Raw genomic sequence first — 23,003 nt, 5'->3', positions numbered from 1 at the left:
AGCAGACAAGAATGTGCTACGAGATGAACCACTCAACGAGGGCCTCCCACCCACGTGAATAATGCAGCATCTGCCTATGCATTGATGCGCACCTGTATGTGTGCGTGTGTGTGTGTGTGTGTGTGTGTGTGTGTGTGTGTGTGTGTGTTTGCGTACGTGCTCGTCAGCAGAAACATATGAGTGTAAGTCGAGGCAATCTATGATAAACATGTTGCTAACAGTTTGTGCACCAAGCACCGCACAGACAGAGAATTAAAAATTGGACAGTACTGCCAGAAACGAAGTGGTATTAACACCGCACATACTAGCAAAGGTACCTGTAAAGTAAACACATTTATTATAACCTTGACTGCACTAAAAAACTTTACAGTACACTGATGCTGACAATGCTTAATGCCGTCACTGCGAACTCCGGCTAACCTGCTCACGACCAACTACCGCCAGCATTAGGTAGTCTGCACACCTCCCACATTCGTCCCCAGTGGCAGGCAAGGGAATGACCGATGGAGATGGCAGTATATGCAGGCTACAGATCACCATATACTGTGGTAGCTAGCAGCAGTCGAAATCATCCCAGGCAAACCCAGGAGATGGAGCTGATGAGAAGGAAAATGTATCTTGCACTAGCTACCAACCAGAAAGAACTCTCCCAACATACAGTACATGGACTGCAGGAAGTAGCTGGCAAAGGCGCGTCAGTGAAAAGACATAACGCTCACTCGAGAATATTGACGCAACTTGATAAACAGCGGCTTCCTAGCAGACATTCTACGTTAACTGCTCTCTCCATATTTCGCACTGGCTCTCCAAATCCTCAGCGTCCATCATCTTGGCAAGATTATCCTGGAGGAAACACCTAGCAGTTTCCTTCAAACGTTGAAAGGAGTGGTACAATGCGAGCAATGCACTTAACATAGACATACCTCTGCAAGTCCACCTTTATACAAGATTTTTACTAAGGAAAAACGCCAGATAACCATACGTTTTGAGATGTTATTTTATTTTAACAACGAGTGTCGACATTTCAGTGTTTCACATATGAACTTCATGTGTAGACACTCAGATGCGTCGATATCAGCATACTCGAACCATCAGTATCTGGATATCGTGCATTCGTTTTTCCATTGCTTCCTCCGAAGACTTTAAGTCTTGTAAAGTCTTCGAAGGAAGCAGTCAGATAACGTATTCACGGTATTCAGATACCAATGGCTCCAGTATGCTAATATCGATACATCTGAATGTATGGAGTACATATGAGGCCGGAAGATGTCATACTGAAATTCCGAAAATGGTTGTCAAAATAAAACAACTTCTCAAAACGTACGGCTGTTTAGCTATCTTCCTTGATAAGTATTTGGTCAGCCACTGTCCTGCATTCACAATGGATCAACAGAGATACATCAAGGTGGTTGCTGGATCTTGACTGTTCAGTATAAAATGTAAAATTAAAACACTTTCAGCTGTTAAAATTTACAGTTTTATTTGTTTGTGGAACCAGTTTCAGTGCTACAGTACACCAAATGCAGGCCCTCTGACCGACGTGTAGAAAGAATCCCACCTCTGGTCCTGTTGGCAAGAGACAATCGAAGGTATCGCTGTGTTAAGAGGAAATCTACGGTTACCAGAAACTGAATGTTGACCCCTGTTTTGAATGGACCAAGGTCAGATTCTTCCTATATGTCGGTCAGTGGGCCCGAATATGCTGTAATGTAGCGCTGCAACTGGTTGGAAAAAAAGAAAAGAAAAAAAATAACTGAATTTCTGAAGGTGATTGATTTGATATTTTAATATTTAATCCCCCCCTCCCCCACGAACCATGAACCTTGCCGTTGGTGGGGAGGCTTGCGTGCCTCAGCGATACAAATAGCCGTACCGTAGGTGCAACCACAAGTATCTGTTGAGAGGCCAGACAAACGTGTGGTTCCTGAAGAGGGGCAGCAGCCTTTTCAGTAGTTGTAAGGGCAACAGTCTGGATGATTGACTGATCTGGCCTTGTAACACTAACCAAAACGGCCTGGCTGTGCTGGTACTGCGAACGGCTGAAAGCAAGGGGAAACTACAGCCGTAATTTTTCCCGAGGGCATGCAGCTTTACTGTAAGGTTAAATGATGATGGTGTCCTCTTGGGTACAATATTCCGGAGGTAAAATAGTCCCCCATTCGGATCTCCGGGCGGGGACTACTCAAGAGGATGTTATCAGGAGAAAGAAAACTGGCGATCTACGGATCGGAGCGTGGAATGTCAGATCCCTTAATCGGGCAGGTAGGTTAGAAAATTTAAAAAGGAAAATGGATAGGTTAAAGTTAGATATAGTGGGAATTAGTGAAGTTCGGTGGCAGGAGGAACAAACTTCTAGTCAGGTGACTACAGGGTTATAAACACAAAATCAAATAGGGGTAATGCAGCAGTAGGTTTAATAATGAATAGGAAAATAGGAATGCGGGTAAGCTACTACAAACAGCATAGTGAACGCATTATTGTGGCAAAGATAGATACGAAGCCCACGCCTACTACAGTAGTACAAGTTTATATGCCAACTAGCTCTGCAGATGACGAAGAAATTGAAGAAATGTATGATGAAATAAAAGAAATTATTCAGATAGTGAAGGGTGACGAAAATTTAATTGTCATAGGTGACTGGAATTCGGTAGTAGGAAAAGGGAGAGAAGGAAACGTAGTAGGTGAATATGGATTGGGGCTAAGAAATGAAACAGGAAGCCGCCTGGTAGAATTTTGTGCAGAGCATAACTTAATCATAGCTAACACTTGGTTCAAGAATCATGAAAGCAGATTGTATACATGGAAGAACCCTGGAGATACTAAAAGGTTTCAGACAGATTATATAATGGTAAGACAGAGATTTAGGAACCAGGTTTTAAATTGTAAGACATTTCCAGGGACAGAAATGGACTCTGACCACAATCTATTGGTTATGATCTGTAGATTAAAACTGAAGAAACTGCAAAAAGGTGGAAATTTAAGGAGATGGGACCTGGATAAACTGTGAAAGAACCAGAGGTTTTACAGAGTTTGAGGGAGAGCATAAGGGAACAATTGACAGGAATGGGGGAAAGAAATGCAGTAGAAGAAAAATGGGTAGCTCTGAGGGATGAAGTAGTGAAGGCAGCAGAGCGTCAAGTATGTAAACGACGAGGGTTAGTAGAAATCCTTGGGTAACAGAAGAAATATTGAATTTAATTGGTGAAAGGAGAAAATATAAAAATGCAGTAAATGAAGCAGGCAGAAAGGAATACAAACGTCTCAAATGGTTCAAATGGCTCTGAGCACTATGGGACTTAACATCTTAGGTCATCAGTCCCCTAGAACTTAGAACTACTTAAACCTAACTAACCTAAGGACATCACACAACACCCAGCCATCACGAGGCAGAGAAAATCCCTGACCCCGCCGGGAATCGAACCCGGGAACCCGGGCGTGGGAAGCGAGAACGCTACCGCACGACCACGAGATGCGGGCACAAACGTCTCAAAAATGAGATCGACAGGAAGTGCAAAATGACTAAGCAGGGATGGCTAGAGGACAAATGTAAGGATGTAGAGGCTTATCTCACTAGGGGTAAGATAGATACTGGCTACAGAAAGTATCTCTTTGGAGATAAGAGAACCAGTTGTATGAATATCAAGAGCTCAGATGGAAACCCAGTTCTAAGCAAAGAAGGGAAAGCAGAAAGGTGGAAGTAGTACATAGAGGGTCTATACTAGGGCGAAGTACTTGAGGACAATATTATGGAAATGGAAGAGGATGTAGATGAAGATGAAATGGGAGATACAATACTGCATGAAGAGTTTGACAGTGCACTGAAAGACCTGAGTCGAAACAAGGCCTCGGGAGTAGACAACATTCCATTACAACTACTGACGGCCTTGGTAGAGCCAGTCCTGACAAAACTCTACCATCTGGTGAGCAAGATGTATGAAACAGGCGAAATACCCTCAGACTTCAGGAAGAATATAATAATTCCAATCTCAAAGAAAGCAGGTGTTGACAGACGTGAAAATTACCGAACTATCAGTTTAATAAGTCACAGCTGCAAAATACTAACGCGAATTCTTAACAGACGAATGGAAAAACTAGTAGAAGCCGACCTCGGGGAAGATCAGTTTGGATTCCGTAGAAATGTTGGAACACGTAAGGCAATACTGACCCTACGGCTTACCTTAGAAGCTAGATTAACGAAGGGCAAACCTACGTTTCTTGCATTTGTAGACTTAGAGAAAGCTTTTGACAATGTTGACTGGAATACTCTCTTCCAAATTCTGAATGTGGCAGGGGTAAAATGCAGGGAGCGAAAGCTATTTACAACTTGCACAGAAACCAGATGGCAGTTATAAGAGTCGAGGGGCAATAAAGGGAAGCAGTGATTGGGAAGGGAGTGAGACAGGGTTGTAGCCTCTGCCCGATGTTATTCAATGTGTATATTGAGCAAGCAGTTAAGGAAACAAAAGATAAATTCGGAGTAGGTATTAAAATCCATGGAGAAGGAATAAAAACTTTGAGGTTCTCCGATGTCATTGTAATTCTGTCAGAGACAGCAAAGGAGTTGGAAGAGCAGTGGAATGGAATGGACAGTGTTTTGAAAGGAGGATATAAGATGAACATCAACAAAAGCAAAACGAGGATAATGGGATGTAGTCGAATTAAGTCGGGTGATGCTGAGGGAATTAGGTAAGGAAATGAGGCACTTAAAGAAGTAAAGGAGTTTTGCTATTTGGGGAGCAAAATAACTGATGATGGTCGAAGTAGAGAGGATATAAAATGTAGACTGGCAATGGCAAGGAAAGCGTTCCTGAGGAAGAAAAATTTGTTAACATCGAGTATTGATTTAAGTGTCAGAAAGTCGTTTCTGAAAGTATTTGTATGGATTGTAGTCATGTATGGAAGTGAAACATGGACGATATATAGTTTGGACAAGAAGAGAATAGAAGCTTTCGAAATGTGGTGCTACAGAAGAATGCTGAAGATTAGATGGGTAGATCACATAACTAATGAGGAGTTGTTGAATAGAATTGGGTAGAAGAGAAGTTTGTGGCTCAACTTGACGAGAAGAAGGGATCGGTTGGTAGGGCATGTTCTGAGGCATCAAGGGATCATCAATTTAGTACTGGAGGGCAGCGTGGAGGGTAAAAATCGTAGAGGGAGACCAAGAGATGAATACACTAAACAGATTCAGAAGGATGTAGGTTGCGGTAGGTACTGGGAGATGAAGAAACTCTGCAGATTGAGTAGCGTGGAGAGCTGCATCAAACCAGTCTCAGGACTGAAGACCACAACAACAACAACAATATTTAATTTTGATACAGACATGTCTAGGACCAACCACAGTTCGCTCAGTGCCTTCACCTAAGATACACAATGTTTGTCCGCTACCACCAGGAGCAATGGTGCTATGTTGCAGAACTGTGGACCGCAGTCACTGTACACGAACAACACTTTCGCCTTGACTACCGCAATTACGATGCGGTCACGTCACAGCACGATAAAACGAGAGCATAAGCAAGTACTACAGGCCAGCAAATAAACTATTACAACGAGTAACATTGAGACCTGATACTCGTCAAGGGGAAGCAAGATTCGGTTACGATAGTGGACGGGGCCGTAATGAGTTACTATTGGTTGCCTTTTACACTTACACACATTTATTTTTAAAACAGTAATTCCAGACTCAACAAAAAATAATAAATACCACATGTTATTAATGAAGGAATAAACAACTGTGTAAATAATAGTTTTTTCAGTGTGTTACAATTTAGCGAATCACCATAAAATACAGATACAGATAATGTTTTTAAAAAAAGGAAATAAACCACTGTGATCATGGCTGAAGGCCTCACACGCCAAGAAAGGCCATAAATTAAGCATGTTTAAGACCTCGCTGAAACTACAACTTACAGGTATTGAAATATTAGAAGGTAAGTGGCCACAAACACAGCAAAAGGTATCAGACGCCAGGAATGGCAGTAAATAAGGTTTTAAGGCTTACTGCTAAAATACAAACGTCGAATTATTTTTTTCAAAGCAAATGAACACAATCACGACTGAAGGCCTTACACGCCAGGAACGGCAATTATACAAAACATTTAGAAACCTGCTGTAAAACAGCAAATACAAGCAAAGGTTAATTAAAAGAAATAAGCAACTGACTACCAAACAGGTGAAATAAGATGATGGTAGCCTTGTAACACAATCCTTACACTGATAGATTTATTCCAAAAGGTGACCGGAACTATTAACTAGACATACATAAACTTTAATGTAGGCATCACAAGGTATGGTAATAGATAATACAATAATAAAACACAACGAACAGTCACAGACGGTGCTCCAGGAATCGACTTCTGAGAAGGTCCGGCAACAAACACTTTCGCGAGCGATGAAATAGGCAGCCAAGAGTTGCAATCACTTCACAAGATGGTAACTCAGACTAGCAATCTAACGAATGACTAATGATAATCTTGCTGAAGCCACCTGACGTCCGATAAACCAAATGCAACGATGGAACAATACGCCAAAGCCGGAACTGTCGGTCTGCACTACGTCCCCAGAATACTGTGTTTAGAGGGCCTGAACGACAAATCCGAAAATCTGAACAAACAAGTCGCAGCACAGAATACCAGTCAAACTAACAGAAACTAAAACCCCACTCGATTTTCGTGCGAGAAAAAACCGAAGTGTAATGAACCAGAACCAGTAACCACACGTCATTTCGGAAACAATCGCAAAGCGAGTCAAAACCAAGAAAAAAATTAGTGGCATCAATTTCATTAGGCACACAAACGCACAATGAACTCACTGTGACAACTCTGATGACGGTTGGCAGAATGAAACAAATCCCTTCACTGCTATATTCATTCACAGTTGAGTAACCACACCGTCTAATCACTGACCCAAGTGCTTTTAACACAGTGGGATCTTCAAGTACTAAGCAGTATGCAGAGCCGCCAAAATGCACATGACGTCGCGGTGATAATCTGTCATATCACGTATGTATTGCGACGAGGTCGTCCATCCTGGTGACCACAGCCCTTCCATCCAGCAGTCCATGCGTGCCGCCAGTGGTCCCGGCGTGTTTCCGTACTGTGTGGACCTGGCTCCTCCTGAGTCACCCACCGATCTAGCCACTCACACGACCCGGGAAAACAACGGCGTCGCCCCAAAGATAGGGCAACACTTACTACATATTGATAACAGCCGCTGGTGTCACTAGCGGGCAGGCAACGCTTGCGAAGTCGAGTGGCGCCAGTCACACGGGAAGAAGAGAAGCAACCGCAACCATGCCAAATCAACGATACCGTCTTGCCTGCAACAGAGGGCGGAAACCTACAAACAGCACCAACGTGAGCGGCAGCACGGTTCAAACATATCAATGAAAAGTGATTAGTACGAAAATTTAAGTTCGCTGTGGGAGATACAGTGTCTCTTAAACCAAGAAGATCGAAGGTAAGTAAATACTTAAGCAGCCAGTTCATTTTATTTTGTGGACTGTACCATAACAGATGATAATGTTCTGGAACAGGAGACATTGCAAAACCGCAAGTCGAAGTACAGACAGAATTTTCTCACATTAAAAAGTTTAAGGGAAAAAAGTATTCGTGAGAAGATGCCGAGAGGGTACATCCAGTTTCGTGTTAGTTGGAGGAAAGTGTATTTGTGAACAAGAGGGGATATGATCCACGGAATGAGGATCCATAAAATCGTATTTAGTATTTTGTGTAGGCGATAGTTCCAGTCTTGTTACGTGAAATCATGGAGACTATAGGATAAGAAAAATGAATAAACAGCAGACAAAGAATTGAATGAAATTCCCAAAGTGATGATGAGGGCGATATGCGTATTTTATTGATGATTATTTTTGCTGACCCATTCACGAGGCAGCAGTGAGCAGGAAGTATTGGAGATTAGGGATTTTTCTTTTACGATTAATTTGAGTCACTTGTGGGGTATCACTGGGCTGGTATGGATCTTCATGATGCTCCAGCTGCGAGGAAGCATTGACGCGAGGGTTTTAGGCTGAAGTTTAACATATGCAAATTTTACATGAGTATGCCGAAGTCCATTTGCGTGTTTTACTGTTCTCTTAAGAGGTTAGATGTCTTAGCTACTGGAAGAAACCAATACGAAAAAAAGAGATATGTTATAGAAAGTGAGTTTTTAGGAATGACAGAAGTGGAAGACTAGGGTAATAATGAATAGCAAAACAATCAGTACGCGGACCATTAAAATGACGAGTTCCCAAGATACGTTGGTAGTTATAGGACCAACGTGAGATAAAGAGGTAAGAATGACATAATCTATAAAAATAATCTGTAGGATAAAAGAACTATGCTATGTAGTACTTATAGTGTTGAAGGTAAACAATTTTATGCATACTCTTATGCCTGTTAGATCGCAGAGAAAAGTTTACTGTCGTAAGGTGACAGAGTCTCGGTAAATGATAAATGAAATTGTAGGAATAGAATCAGAAACTGAGCAAAAAACAAAAATTAAAAACGAGAGACGAAGTGAGAGTGAATGAGAAAATCGACACCGTAGTATTGGCAATGTGAGTGGAGTAGTCACAATAGATGCTTGGATACAGTAGCTGGTTGAGAATTAGCAGATAATAGCGGGTGTTTGCACCAATATCAGTGGATAGGTGAAATAACGTAGTGCAAGAATAAGTGAACGCGAGTTAACTAAACCATTAACAGTCCAAACCTGACAAATCCAACCTGTATTTCCCAGCAATAAATATTAACAAGAAGAACTGATACATGTTTAATGAAACAGGAACCAGCATTAAGCAAGAGACTTGCACCACTTCCTTCGTGATTGATTTCTATATAAATAAAGTTAAAGTTAAATGGAAACACTGTTCAAGGTTTCACAAGTTACGCAATTAGAAGAGATGTGAAGATTAAGAGACAGTGGCAGCTGGAGGGGGGAGGGGGTGAGATAGATAAACATCACGGGGAATGGATTGTGTGGAACATCAGAACTGTCCATGAATGCTGATGTTGGCCTTACTGGTGTAGACAAGACAGGTTTGGCATAACATCAAAGTTCCATGACATGTGACACTGTACTGGACTCAGCTGACCAAATCGGAGATGCTGATGAGCTTCAGGCTGGGACTGCGGTGTACTTGCCCAACATGCCACCCGATCACTTGCATAAGCCTGCATGGAGCTGTTAGGGAACCATATCGTCACATCGTCACTACCCCATGCGTGCGCATTCAGCTGACTGCTGAACAACAGCAACAGGCAAGACAAACGTGTTTCAGCAGACCAGATAAGAAATGACAAAAAAATGTTCAAAGGTGTGTGAATTCCTAAGGGACCAAACAGCTTAGGTCATCGGTCCCTAGACTTACACACTACTTAAACTAACTTAGGCTAAGAACAACACAAGAACCTATGCCCGAAGGAGGACTCGAACCTCCGGCAGGAGGGCCGCGCAGTCCGTGACATGGCGCCTCAAAAGAAATGACAATTTTTGCGTATGTCTGCATGCTGGCCTCATGCAGACATCTACAAAGTGCTGATCACGTGACTCAGTAAGCTCATCTTCAGCTGCATCACCCACTGAGTCATCACAACTGTGAAGTCAAAGTATTGCGAATGAGAGACAATTTACACATGACACAGGAAAATTTCAGACAGGAATGAACACTCTTTTATCTTGAACTAAGTTTCTTGCTACGTAAGAAGGGGAGATGTGATAAGAAGGGACGATTTGATGCAACTCATGATCATTCAATACATAATTTTCGAACTCTTCGTCAAGTAGGAGGACACTATAACTGGTTTAAGTTTTAATGAAATTTGTGGCTTCGTTAAACGACTGAACATTCATTATATAGTATAAAGTTCGGCATAGTTAAAACGATAAAGAACGTTAGCGACCAAATCAGAGAACTGAACAATTGTAAAGATGAACAGGTTGTGGTCATAAACAATATTAACACGTTGTTGAGTGAATGTACGCTGACATAAGACAAAAATAAATAGGAGAAACTTTGTGCCGAGATGGGTCTCGCAAGTTCATTCAGCAATTACGTGAAATCAGCTCTAAATTGCCAGGGAACATAGCCTCACGTCAGTGTACCTACACACTGATACCTTACTTGTGGTTTTTCTCGTGCTGGACTGGCGGTAGAAAATACATCGTGTGATGAACAATCCAAAACACCTTGAACCAGAGATAAAATTTATGAGTTCATTTTTCTTGCAAGAACTGACCAGTAAATCTTAAAGTGTTATATGCTTTGTAAGTTTCTTCTAAAGAGACTACTCTGTATGCCTTAAGAATAGATAAAAAATTTAAGTTGTAATCCTAATATAATGGAACTGCGAGTCTGGTGATGGATTAATAATAGCGCCATCAGAGATGCAATTAATTAGTCAGTGAATATCAGTTGTAAAGTTTTATATTGACCGCTAATATTATGTAGTCTTGAGCTCAAGTGGAGGCTGCAAATCTTGTTTGATGTTTTAGTCTCATTGTCACACCATTTTTATGTGCCACAACGTTTTGTTATGTAATTGACTTTTGATACACACATGAACACACACAATGAAAATGAGTTTTGATGCCTGCCGGAGTGGCCGAGCGGTTCTAGGCGCTACAGTCTGGAACCGCGCGACCGCTACGGTCGCAGGTTCGAATCCTGCCTCAGGCATGGATGTTTGTGATGTCCTTAGGTTAGTTAGGTTTAAGTAGTTCTAAGTTCTAGGGGACTGATGAAAGCAGCAGTTAAGTCCCATAGGGCTCAGAGCCATTTCAACCTTCTTTTTTTTTTGTTGAGTTTTGATGATGTTTATGTTCAAGATGGTCGGAAACAGTCTGAAAAGCTTATTAGGGTGTTGCACGGTACATTGTGCTAACAAAAATTTAACAAAAAAGCTTCGGTACATATCAAGGCCTGCAACGAACGCAGGACTTTTCATATATCCCCGTTCCTTCCCTCTCACTCTTTTTTTTTTTTTTTTTAGTCATCAGTCTTCTGACTATTTTGTGGCCTGCCACAAATTCCTTTCCTGTGCCAACCTCCTCTCATCTCAGAGTACCACTTGCAACCTACGTCCTAAACTATTTGATTATTTGCTGGTTGTATTCTGAGCTCTGTCTTCAAAAATGTTCAAATGTATGTGAAATTTTATGGGACTTAACTGCTAAGGTCATCATTCCCTAAGCATACACACTACTTAACCTAAATTATCCTAAGGACAAAGACACACACACCCATGCCCGAGGGTGGACTCTAACCTCCGTCGGGATCAGCCGCACAGTCCATGACTTCAGCGCCCTAGACCGCTCGGCTAATCCCGTGTGGCGATCTCGGTCTTCCTCTACAGTTTCTGCCCTTCACAGCTCCCTCTAGTACTATGGAAGTCATTCCCTGATGTATTAACAGACATCCTGTACCCATTCCATGTCAATGTTTTTCACATAATCGTTTCTTCTCCGATCCCACGCAGAACCTCCTCATTTCTTACTTTATCAGTCCATCTAATTGTTAACATTCGTCTGTAGCACCACATTTAAAATGCTTAGATTCTCTTATTTCTGGTTTTCCCGCAGTCCGTATTTCACTACCATACAACGCGGTGCTCCAAACGTACATTCTCAGAAATTTCTTCCTAAAATCAAGGCCTATGGTTGATACTAGTACACATCTCTTGGTCTGGAGTGCCCTTTTTGCCAGTGCTAGTCTGCTTTTGATGTCCTTCTTGTTCCGTCAGTCATTGGTTATTTTGCTGCCTAGGTAGCGGAATTCCTTAACTTCACATACTTCGTGACCACCACTCCTCGCTGTTCTCATTTCTGCTGCTTCTCATTACTTTCCTCTTTCTTCGGTTTCCCCACAGTCCATATTATGTACTCATTAGAGTGTTAAATATTCCATTTAGCAGATCATGTAATTTTTATTCACTTTCACTGAGGATAGCGATGTTATCAGCGAATCGTAAAATTGATATCTTTTCACCTTGAAATTTAATCCAACTCGTGACCCTTTCTTTTATTTCCATCATTACTCATCGATATACGATTGAACAGTAGGGGCGAAAGACTACTACTTACACCATTTTTAATTCTCCCCTTACATACACACATGAATGGTGTGAGGAAATCAGAAATTGGATCGATTTCTTTTGAGACTTGAAAGCAATCTGTTTTTCAGGTGAATCAGATTGGCAGGGAATTTGGGAAATTTAGAGAGATGTGAGAAAGTTTGAAAGTAAAAATTCATTTGTTTTTCTCACATGAAAGTAAGATGTTATTTTTAAATTCCTGTTTGTGTTCGTTTCTTCCCTTATGGTGGCTATAGATCCCCCTCCCCCTTCTCCTTTCCCTTTTCTGCTTCTACTGAATTTGCATATATTTAGTGATATTTCTATATATCTCCCTTCAGTAGAATTAATGGTGTAAACATATGGGAACTTTATCGTGTATTAAAAAGATTTAAGATCTTTTTAAAATGTGAATCCATTAAACTCAAGTCTATGTCGATATGTTGTTTGTTGTACATACATATTTATGGTCAAAAAGTATGGAACTTTTTAAGGTAAGTAACTTCTGTTTAACAAGAAGTCTGTCTGTATTAGTCCATCATCCCTCACGAAATGAGCGATAATATTGAGACAATGCCATTTTTGTAACATAACTGATTGTGAATGAAGAATTTGTGAAAATTATAATAATTGTAAACTTAATTTAGGAGGCTGAATGCGATTTGTGAGCTGGTGTTCCGATTAAATATGATATTCCATGAAATAAAGTTTACTCTTTTACCAGCAATTAGCGTTAGTGTGTTGCGGCTTACAATAAATGTGAACATGGTAAGATATATCCTTGGAGAAGATCCTTTCCGTTACCTAAAAATTCGTGCTATTTCGAGCATTCAAATACAGTGCTAGATGAATGGAAACTTCCTTGATTTACAAGGTCGACGAGCAGTCCCCGTAGCCCATAGTATCGAATGTTAATTGATTTGATTGGTCTTAGCATAAGTACTTGTAACACCTATTTTTTGACTATACATATTTCAGTTATCTGAACTTTTTGAAGGATGTTGTTTAAACTGTGCTTGTGGATTTAAATAACTATTGGAATTATTGTTATACGAGGCGTGATTTTTAAGTAAGTACCGTTTCGAAATTTAAAAAAAAGACGTGCTAAGATATCTCAATAATTTTATTTTTACATGGAAGCGTGTACCTTAATCTTCGTACTGACGCCAATGCAGTCTGATTCTTCCTTGTTTACGTTGTGTACTGAGTGTTTAAGATGCCTCCGATTATCGTGAGTCCCACCGACTGTGAAGTACGGACTGTTATAAGATTTCTTAGTGCTACAGGCCTAAAAGTGATCGACATTCATCGTGAAACCTATGCAGTTTACATAGAAAACATTAAGAATGATGAAATGGTAAGAAAGTGGGTGAGAGTATTTAAAGGTGGCAGCACAAATGTGCATGATAAACAAATGAGGGAGTCATTCGGCCGTTAATAAAAGTTTGCTGCAGGAAGTGGACAATCAGGTGAGAGAAAACAGACGCTTTACGATTTCCTCCTTGCGGGATGACTTTCCTAATGTTTCTCGTAGTGTTTTGTATGGCATTGTGACCGAGCACTTGAATTACCGAAAATTGTGCGCACGTTGGGTACCTAAAATGTTGACGGATATGCACAAAACCAAACGTTTAGACAGTGCATTGAATTTCCTTGAGCGGTACCACAACGACGGTGATGATTTCTTAAGCCAAATTGTTATGGGTGATGAAACATGGGTGGCCTACGTCACACCAGAATCAAAGCAACAGTCCATGGAAGTTCAGCAAGGGCATCGGTTTGCTACAAACTCTAGACCATCCTCCGTACAGACCCGATCTTGCGTCCAGTGACTACCATCTGTTCCTGCACTTGAGGAAACATCTGGGTGGTCAGCGTCTTCAAGACGATGACGAAGTCAAAACAGTGGTGATACAGTGGTTAAGAAGTCAGGCGGCAAACTTCTATGTGGAGGGTACTCAAAAACTGGTACGATGCTATAATAAGTGCCTCATTATTGACGGAAATTATGTAGAAATGTAGATTAAACGGTACTTACTTAAAAGACACGCCTCGTATGATATATTGTAAATGACTTGAACCATAGTTATGGAACGTACAGTTGAATGTAAAAGACTTGGAAAAGCCCCGCAGCTACGGAAATAGCCTGGCGGAGTGGAAAAGGTCTGTTTGGCGCGAAAGTGACAACTTCTCCTGTGTGATGGATAAGTACTCTGGACTGAGTAATATTGTGGTTAACATCTCGCTAACAGTAGCAGATCATTGTGATTCATATTCTTGGAGTTTTGAGGTCAGAGGTGCTTAAGAGCAGTATTTACGAGCGTCGAAAGCATTTGGTGATACTGTTATAATGGCATGGTATTTGGCACTGTAAAAATATAATACCACCGCCAAGAAGATCTGTAAGAGGGCGAGGCCAACAGTACTGCAAAGATTGCATCGGCGCCATGTTAACAGCCGTTGCAAATTACGCCACCAGTGCCACCAGCCTTCCACTAAATTGTTTATATTTGGCACTGTGTAAATGGACCAGGTATTTGTGAAATTTGCACCTGTGATTATCCCAAATCACAGGAATCCTATCCTAGTGAATTTAATTTCGAGTGTCCTAATTTGTTATGGAAAGACTTATTCGGCAGCTTTAAAAATAGTGGTGATTGCTTTCTAATGTTTGGGGTTATAGAGTTTAAGGGTCAGCTTTATAGTTTGAGCAAAAGTCCACTTCCAGTGCATTTTTAAATCAATCTGCAGCCATTTTCTTAAATTATTTGCCTCACTTGAAAAGCTGCCTGAAGATTGTAAAGTTGTTAGTTAAAAGAACAATAATATTGATTTGAAGTGAAAATGATTATTAATTGTTGCATTTATGCACTTTGGTCAGAATAACAAAGTTTTATTAGTGTTCCTTTCATGAGAAAGTGTTTGAATTTGAATTTAATGTTGCGTTGCATTTTCGCAGCCAACTATATATTGATTAGGTTAAAAGACTGCTTATGAAAGCACATTTGTTATTTAAAGAGTTATAGTTTGTTGTGCTTTACTTAGTTAAGGGCTCTCATGCGCTAGGCTAGTTAATTAATGAAGCAAAGCAAAAGCTCCTTCAGATTTGCATTCTGTTTAATTGCTTCAAACTGAGCTTAAGAAAAAAATATTCTCTGCGTGAGCTATTCTATTGCAAGGTGGTTAATGAACAGGCATAGAGACCCAGTATTAAGCAGTGATCTTATAGAGTATGATCATTAATAGACCTAATAATTTGAGTCAGAATAATTTTATGCTTTTGCCTGTTTATTATTGCTATTAGTCTCATGTGTGTTGGTGACAGCTTCTGTAAACTACCGCATCTAGTTCTTTTAAGGTACGTGTTTTTGAGAGGCATATGTTACTGTTTGCTATCTCATTGGACATTTGTTTGTCTGACTTCCAAGTTAGTAGTACATTTATCTGCGAGGTTAGGTTACTTTGCTGTAGTGTGAACAGATATAAAGAAAGAGTTTCGTGTGTGGGTAAAGGAATGTTAGGTTATCCTTAGCATTGCCTTACGCTTTATTTTATTGCTTGCCACGAGAATGCTTATTTAGACTGGCGACCAATATTAATACGTAATACCACAACTCGCTTTAGTGCTGGGAGAACGTCTGTTCCTGACGCACCGCCCTCCTTAACAATCTGCGTAGGAAGGGGCAAAATTTCGTGTGGGAAGAAAACTAGCAGGCCGCCTTTGATGCAGTTAAAACTGCCTTAACTAATCCGCCGGTCTTAGCTATCCCTCATTTTGATCAAAGTTTTTCCATTCTTCTGTAAAGGATTCGTGTCAGTATTTTGCAGCCGTGACTTTTTAAACTGATAGTTCGGTAATTTTCACACCTGATAGCTTAAAATATACTTTACAATAATTGGAAAGTAAGATGTAATACCCACTGCGGCTGCTGGTGGCGGCAGATGGCGTGAAATCATAGAAGTAAGGTTATCACTGCTGAATAAGACAGCTTTGGTCTAGATTATATACTCTAAGCTCCGGCCATCGCCTACAGCTTTACATCATTAAATGTAAATGTCGTGTGAGTCGGGTCTCCCGTCTGGTAGACCGTTCGCCTGGTGCAAGTCTTTCGATTTAACGCCACTTCGACGGCTTGCATGTCGATGGGGATGAAATGATCATGATTATTACAACACAACACCCAGTCTCTGAGCGGAAAAAATCCCCGACCCAGCCGGAAATCGAACCCGGGCCCTTAGGATTGACATTCTGTCGCCCTGACCACTCAGCTACCGGGGGCGGACTTTACATCATTGATAACCAATCACGCGTGAGATATAGTACATTGATTGGTTTAGTCGAATTTATAAGAAATATTGATAGAGCAATAAATATACAAATTACATACACACGTAAAATTTTACGTCTCCAACCCTATCATTCTTGATTTAAGTAAAAGGAACAAAATGACAGGCGTGCTGTAATCGTTATTGTGTGCAGACTGCTCCCTTGTGGGCATTTGTATGTACTCGCTGCAGCAGAGGTAGCTCTACCTGGCTGCTGTATCAATGGCTTGTCAGTATCGGTAGCCGTGGCAGAGTACGGTACGCTGAGGAGGCAACGGATGTCTGGTAGCTTGGAAGTCGATCTTCGTGCTTCAGTTTTGGTCGACGGTGGTAGCGAAAGACTAACTGCCACAAAATGGCCTCCAGTGATCAGAAGAAACCGCTTAAGCGATCATTTACATGGACTGTACATTACCGTCAAGATTCTGGTTATAAACTTGGACAATACCATCTTCAAACTCTCTATGCACATTAAAAAAAACACTATCGCTGTTGAACGAACAGCTTGATTTCAGAGAAATATTATTTTTTGAACTTTTTGATGACTTACTTTAGGATGGCTGCAGCCTTTTCGTTATACTTATATTAGCAGCTATGCTTGGTGATAATTAAGACTGTCTAAGAAGATTATGACTGTACATATTGTCATACCATAGTTACAGCCATGGATGGCCGTTCCAATATTAACCGTTTTAATAATTTTGATATACACTAAAGATTTTGACCAACCGTTGTCTATAACAGTTATTTACTATTGTAGTGATGTAACTGACACGTGTTTTACATATACTAAATGTGCTTCTTTTATTTACATGTTTATTGTCGCCAGTTACTGCGATGACATAACATTTCTGCTACTATTGTTCGTAAAAATACAGAACATATATCTCATTTTCTGACAACCAGTCCTCAGACAAGTATCCTCTTCTACTTGTTCCTGGGATGAAACCTCTTTTATTTCTGTTACCATTCAAAAGAATAATTTTCTCTTTTTGTACTTATTTAATTTTTGTAAGTTAGCTCGATCTTCGTCGCTACTTAAATTTTGGTCATTTGGTGTGTGGAGTGAGTAATCGCTGCTCTTTGTATTGCAGACATCGTTCACCACAGTGACCGTTGCGTAAACGCTAATGTGATGGCTGGTAAAATGCAGTTCCAGACTGGAACTGAGGCAAACATTACGCTAGTACGCACGTGCATGCATTGATTTCTACCTGGTTTTACTCCCTACATCGTAAGCGTCGATCTACAAGTTTTGCTGTACCAGCACGTACTTCAGTAGATTTTTAACTTTCTTTTAAATCAATTTTAATTTTTCCCCGTTATGAACCGAAATTCTTTAAGAATTTCCACGGGTTTCAGCGTCATCTTTGACAGCTTTCGGTCGAAAATGTATAACCGTAATTCTGATAAGAAAAAGAGGTAAGAGACAATGTATTAATCCTTACTGATGAAATTACATAATAGTCCACGGTATTTCACTAACGCTTTCGTGAAACTGCAATCTAGCTCTACGCTCCGGAGAGTACGCCTCTGGCGTGTAATTAGACCGGAGGTGGAAGGGAAGGGTAGTGTATATAAGCTCCAGAGAGAAGCTCAGGCAGCATCAGTCATTGCCTGCAACGCATCCACCATCTTCAGCAGCGCAATGAGGATCCTGGTAAGAATGTGCCTCTTGTTCACGCTTCTTTCGTTCCTCAAAACGCCCTCATTAGTGTGAGCATCTTCAGTCTTCTCTTCTCATGTTGTTTATAATGAACTTCATACCAACTGCATTCAAACCGTGATTAGCACAAAATCACTGTTGTATTTCTTCATGGATTAACAAATGAATACATAAGGAAATACGAACCAGTAACTGAAGCTGACGTCCTCAGCAGTATTCTCTCTGACACCAAGATATACACTCTAGACAAAAGTCATTTTAACAGAGAGCAGAAACAGCAAACAATTTTTGGACTTCCAGCAGACTGAGAGATTATATGGAAATATCTCTTTTATCACATACCAGTTAAGTACATATATTAGAAAAATTACTTGTAAATAAGGGTCATCGTAAAATGACATGTGTTAACAACTACTTTTATTTCTAATGCATTGCTTTCTGCATTGAGGGTACTTGTTCGTGGAATTCAGTTACTTAAAGACAAGCTGATATTTTGTTAGTCTTTACGTTGTTTCTTAAAAATATTTATTCCTCCGGTAAGGATTTCACTTTTAGAAAAGCGTCAACATCGAAACTTCATTACACAAACTCTGGCAAACCCAATGCTGCGCCTCTGAAAATACAAGTTTAGATATTAAATTGGAATTAAATAATATGCATAGGTTACTTTTTCATCTTAAAAGAGCCCAAATTGCGCTGATAGACTGGTTGGATTACATAACTGTTAGCATACCAATGAAATATCCCAGACAGAGATCAAAGCCGGCAGTACTTCTGGTGTGTATGTGCCAACTCTAAGAGGTCCAACACCGCGATTGATACCTACTATGAGGTATTCCTTGTTGATGATGTCCACCAATGCAAACAAACTGCAGAAACTTACTTTTTCTGAGATCATTTTTAATAACCATTCATTAATATTCATTGATAACTCTCTTAGTTTCTTCTTTAATGTTTTCTTGTCAAGTCTGCAATATTAGACGTGTTGTGCAGTAGTTGTGTTCCGTTAAGCGCAGGTTTCTGACCGAAGTAGTGGAACATGTAAATTTTTATTTCCTCATAAATAATTCTCTACTCATCACACAACTTCTTGGTAGATTGAATTGAAGAATGAGTTAATAATAAATTCACTCGTCGGTCTATCGGAAAGCAGGACTCTTCTAGCTATTGCAGTTAGTGAACAGTAACCCTCTAATAGTAAATTGTTCAAGTTAACAAAGGCATATGAGTATGTGCACTAATTTTCTTTGGGAGAAGTAACACATTAAATGTCTCTTAGCGGAAATTGAACTGGACACTAGATTTATGTAATGAACTAATGGTTCCCATTTAAGACTCACATTTTTAATAATCTTCTAACTGGTTTGAGGTAGCCCGCCACGTATTCCTGTCCTGTGCCAACCTCTTCATCACAGAATAGCAACTGCATCATATGTCTTCATTTACTTGAATTTTTTTGGTCGTACTCAAATCTCTTTCTTCTTATGCAGGTTTAGCCCTCTACTGCTCTCTCTAGTACCGTTCAAGTTCTTCCCTGATATCTTAACGCATGTCCCATCATCCTGTCCCTTCTTCTTGTCAATGTTGCCGGCCGGGGTGGCCGAGCGGTTCTAGGCGCTACAGTCTGGAACCGCGCGACCGCTAAGGTCGCAGGTTCGAATCCTGCCTCGGGCATGGATGTGTGTGATGTCCTTAGGTTAGTTAGATTTAAGTAGTTCTATGTTCTAGGGGACTGATGACCTTAGAAGTTAAGTCCCATAGTGCTCAGAGCCATTTGAACCATTTGTCAATGTTTCTCAAATGCTTCTTTCTTCGCCGTTCAGAGGAGAAAATCATTATTCCTTGCCTTATCAGTCCACCTAAATTTCAACAACCTTCCGTAACACCACATATCATACCCTTCGATTCACTTTTTTTCCTATTTTTCTTTAGCCGATGATCCTCTGCCATAGAATGTTGTGCTCTAAATGTAGATTCTCAGAAATTTCTTTCTGAAATGTCTGCTACTAACAGACCTCTCTTGGAAAAAAATGCCCTCTTTGCCTGTCCTAATCTACCTTTTATGTCGTCCTTCCTTTCCCCATTTTGTGTTATTTTTATCCAGCTTAGCTGAATTCCTTTACTTCGCCTACATCGTAGTGACTAATTGTAATGTTAAGTTTATCGCTAATTTCATCTATGCTACTGTTCATTACTTTCGTCTTTCTTCGATTTACTGTCAGTCCACATTCTGTGCTGATTGAGTTGTTCATTCCATTCAACAGGTCCTGGGATTTATCACTTTCACTGAGTATAGCGAATGCCATCGTACATATCTTTTCACCCAGAATTTTATTCCCACTCCTGAAACATTCTCTTATTTCCGTTATTATTGAATCCACATGTAGACAGGCCATAAGAGACCATAAGATTCTATATCTGTCTTACACCCTATTAATCTGGGAAGTTCGTTCTTTTTTTCCAGCAATACTAATCTCTCTTATCCCACCTTTACCTATAGTTTACTCCACATTTAAAAATTTCAGACAGCACGCACAATACTGCATTGTCGAACCCTTCCTCTAGGTTGTCAAATCGGATGGATGTATTTTTCGTAACTTTTGCATCTATTATCAAGCACCAAGTCAGAAATGCCTCTCTGGATACCGCTTTCTTACCAAAAGTTACACTGATCTAAAAGACCCCCAGTATTCTATTTCTGCTTTCATAAATCTTGTTCTCCATATTCAGAGTGCATGAAATTTTCAGTGTTTCTTATATACTGAAAGGCTGGCATAATATTTATAAACTGTTAACATCTGCACCGTGAGCAGTCTTCTGTGAGATGTGCTGTTAATCGTAACCTTACAGCAAACATGGTACACATTCCATACCATGAAAACTTTTTCAGGTCTGTGTGTTGCTGTTTGGACTGGCTCTGGCTGAGGAGAAGCAAGTGGAAAAGCGTGGGCTGATTGGCTCCCTGGGTAGCTATGGCGGCGGTGGGTATGGATCGACTATCGACCACGGCATCGGCGCCAGCAGCTACAGCAGCGGCGGGGTCAGTGGTGGATACGGGGGTGGCTACGCTGGTGGTTATGGAGGTGGCTTTGGAGGCGGCTATGGAGGCGGCATCGCCTCTGCTGTTGGAGGCGCTCGAGTCACCAACATTGCCATCACCAAGCAGGTGCCCATCCCGTACCCAGTACCAGTGCAGCGTACTGTCCCAGTACCAGTCAGGGTTCCTGTCACGGTGCCAGTCAACAGGCCGGTACCGGTGCCCGTCCCACAGCCGTACCCTGTCCCTGTGCAGAGGCCAGTCCCAGTACCCGTGAATGTCCCTAGCCCAGTCCCCGTACCAGTACCACAGCCCGTCGTCGTCAACCAGCCGGTACCTGTCGTCGTGGGAGGCGGAGCTGGTGTCGGCGGAGGTCTCGGAGGCGGCTACGGCGGCGGCATTGTCGGAGGCTACGGAGGAGGCTATGGTGGAGGCTACGGTGGTGCCATCGGCGGTGGCTACGGTGGTGGCTACGGTGGTGGCTACGGTGGTGGCTACTCTGGAGGCATTGCTGGAGGGTATGGAGGCTACGGGAAATACGGCCACTAACATCAGCAGCTGACGCCAACATCTCAAACAACACACAGTGTCATTCATAAATCATTCCATACTTTTTGTAACTACAAAAATAATAAAATCTGCAGTTAAGAAATTCTTTAAGATTTACTCCATCTTTTGTTCACAACCAACCTTGTTTATAATCGAGTTTTCTGCTATATTCCGTTCTACCCTTTAATGGTACTCATCACTATTTTAGAACATATATGCGACAAAGCAACTCAAACCTCTGTGATTTTTGTCATGTACTTCACATGTTCTCAACTTATATAACTTTAGTGACAATTTTGCGCCTAAAGCCATGCAGATCGCCCATATTCATTCATAATTTACTGAATGCAAAAACCACTGAAATACAGAGAACACTAAAATTCTTTAGCGTAATAGAAACACGATAGCGATTAGATTCTATGTCTTATTTCTCATTCTATCGCTTCCAAGCAGGTTGTGTGATCTTAGGCAGAATGATGATTAAGTAACGCATCCACATGAAACTAAGCAGTTTGTAAAGCATGGGTTGGATAGTAATGTGCCCAGTAAGTGGATACAGGAAGGAAAAGATCCACCAACGTTTAACAAAGAAACTCGGAAGGTGCTGAGGAAGCACAGGCTGTTGAGCTCTTGTTTCAATAGTGAATGCACAGATGACGACAAATGAAGGTTAGAAGTGATTCGTGCATCTATCAAAAGGTCAAAAGGTCTACGTGCGAAGCATGCAACCACCAGCGTCAAACCTTAGCAAAAGATCTGGCAGAGAACCCAAGAAATGTCTGGTCGTATGTAAAGTCGCAAATACTGTGAAGGAAGATAGAGTACGGAATCCATCCAGCAAACAATATAGGACGTGGTTTGTAAGTGCTACTCTGAAATGAAGAGGTTGGCGCAGGAGAGGATTTCGTGGCGGGCCGCATTAAACCAGTCAGAAGACTGACGACTCAAAAAAAAAAAATATATATATATATATATATATATATATATATATATATATGTATATAATTGATAAAGGGTCTATAGCTTCCATTCACTCCCTTATTGATCAGTCTGGTATGGCACCTGAAGACAGCAAAACGAAAGCCGACTTCAAGCTCAAAAGTCGTTCATACAGGGGAATCGTGCAAAGGACAGAGTCCCGTATGGATGACAACTGAAAGATTTGAAAGCAAATAAATCACCAGGTCTGGATGGAATCCCAATTCGGTGTTACAAAGAGTACTCTACGTCGTTGGCCATTACCTAGCCTTAATTTATTGTGAATCTCTCGCCCAGCACGAAGTCCCGGTAAATAGCGCAGGCGGCTGAAGTATATAAGAAGGTTTAAAAGACCCGACCCGCAAAATTACAG

The 23,003-nt window shown here is 40.9% G+C and overlaps 1 protein-coding gene across 1 annotated transcript in view; it reads left to right on the top strand.

Annotated features, from left to right (window-relative positions):
- The window catches only part of LOC126456867 (uncharacterized), a 66,360-nt gene extending 44,605 nt beyond the window's left edge, over positions 1–21,755 (top strand). The window contains exons 3-4 of the mRNA XM_050092689.1: positions 21,456–21,548; positions 21,585–21,755. Of these exons, the coding sequence (XP_049948646.1) occupies positions 21,456–21,548; positions 21,585–21,652 (161 nt within the window). The 3' untranslated portion in view covers positions 21,653–21,755. The remainder of the gene's footprint in view (positions 1–21,455; positions 21,549–21,584) is intronic.
- Positions 21,756–23,003: the final 1,248 nt, after the last annotated feature.

Source organism: Schistocerca serialis, chromosome 2, assembly GCF_023864345.2.
Source record: "Schistocerca serialis cubense isolate TAMUIC-IGC-003099 chromosome 2, iqSchSeri2.2, whole genome shotgun sequence".
Classification (NCBI taxonomy): domain Eukaryota; kingdom Metazoa; phylum Arthropoda; class Insecta; order Orthoptera; family Acrididae; genus Schistocerca; species Schistocerca serialis.
Note: the sequence above shows the minus strand (reverse complement) of the source record. Positions and strands in the feature narration are given on the sequence as shown.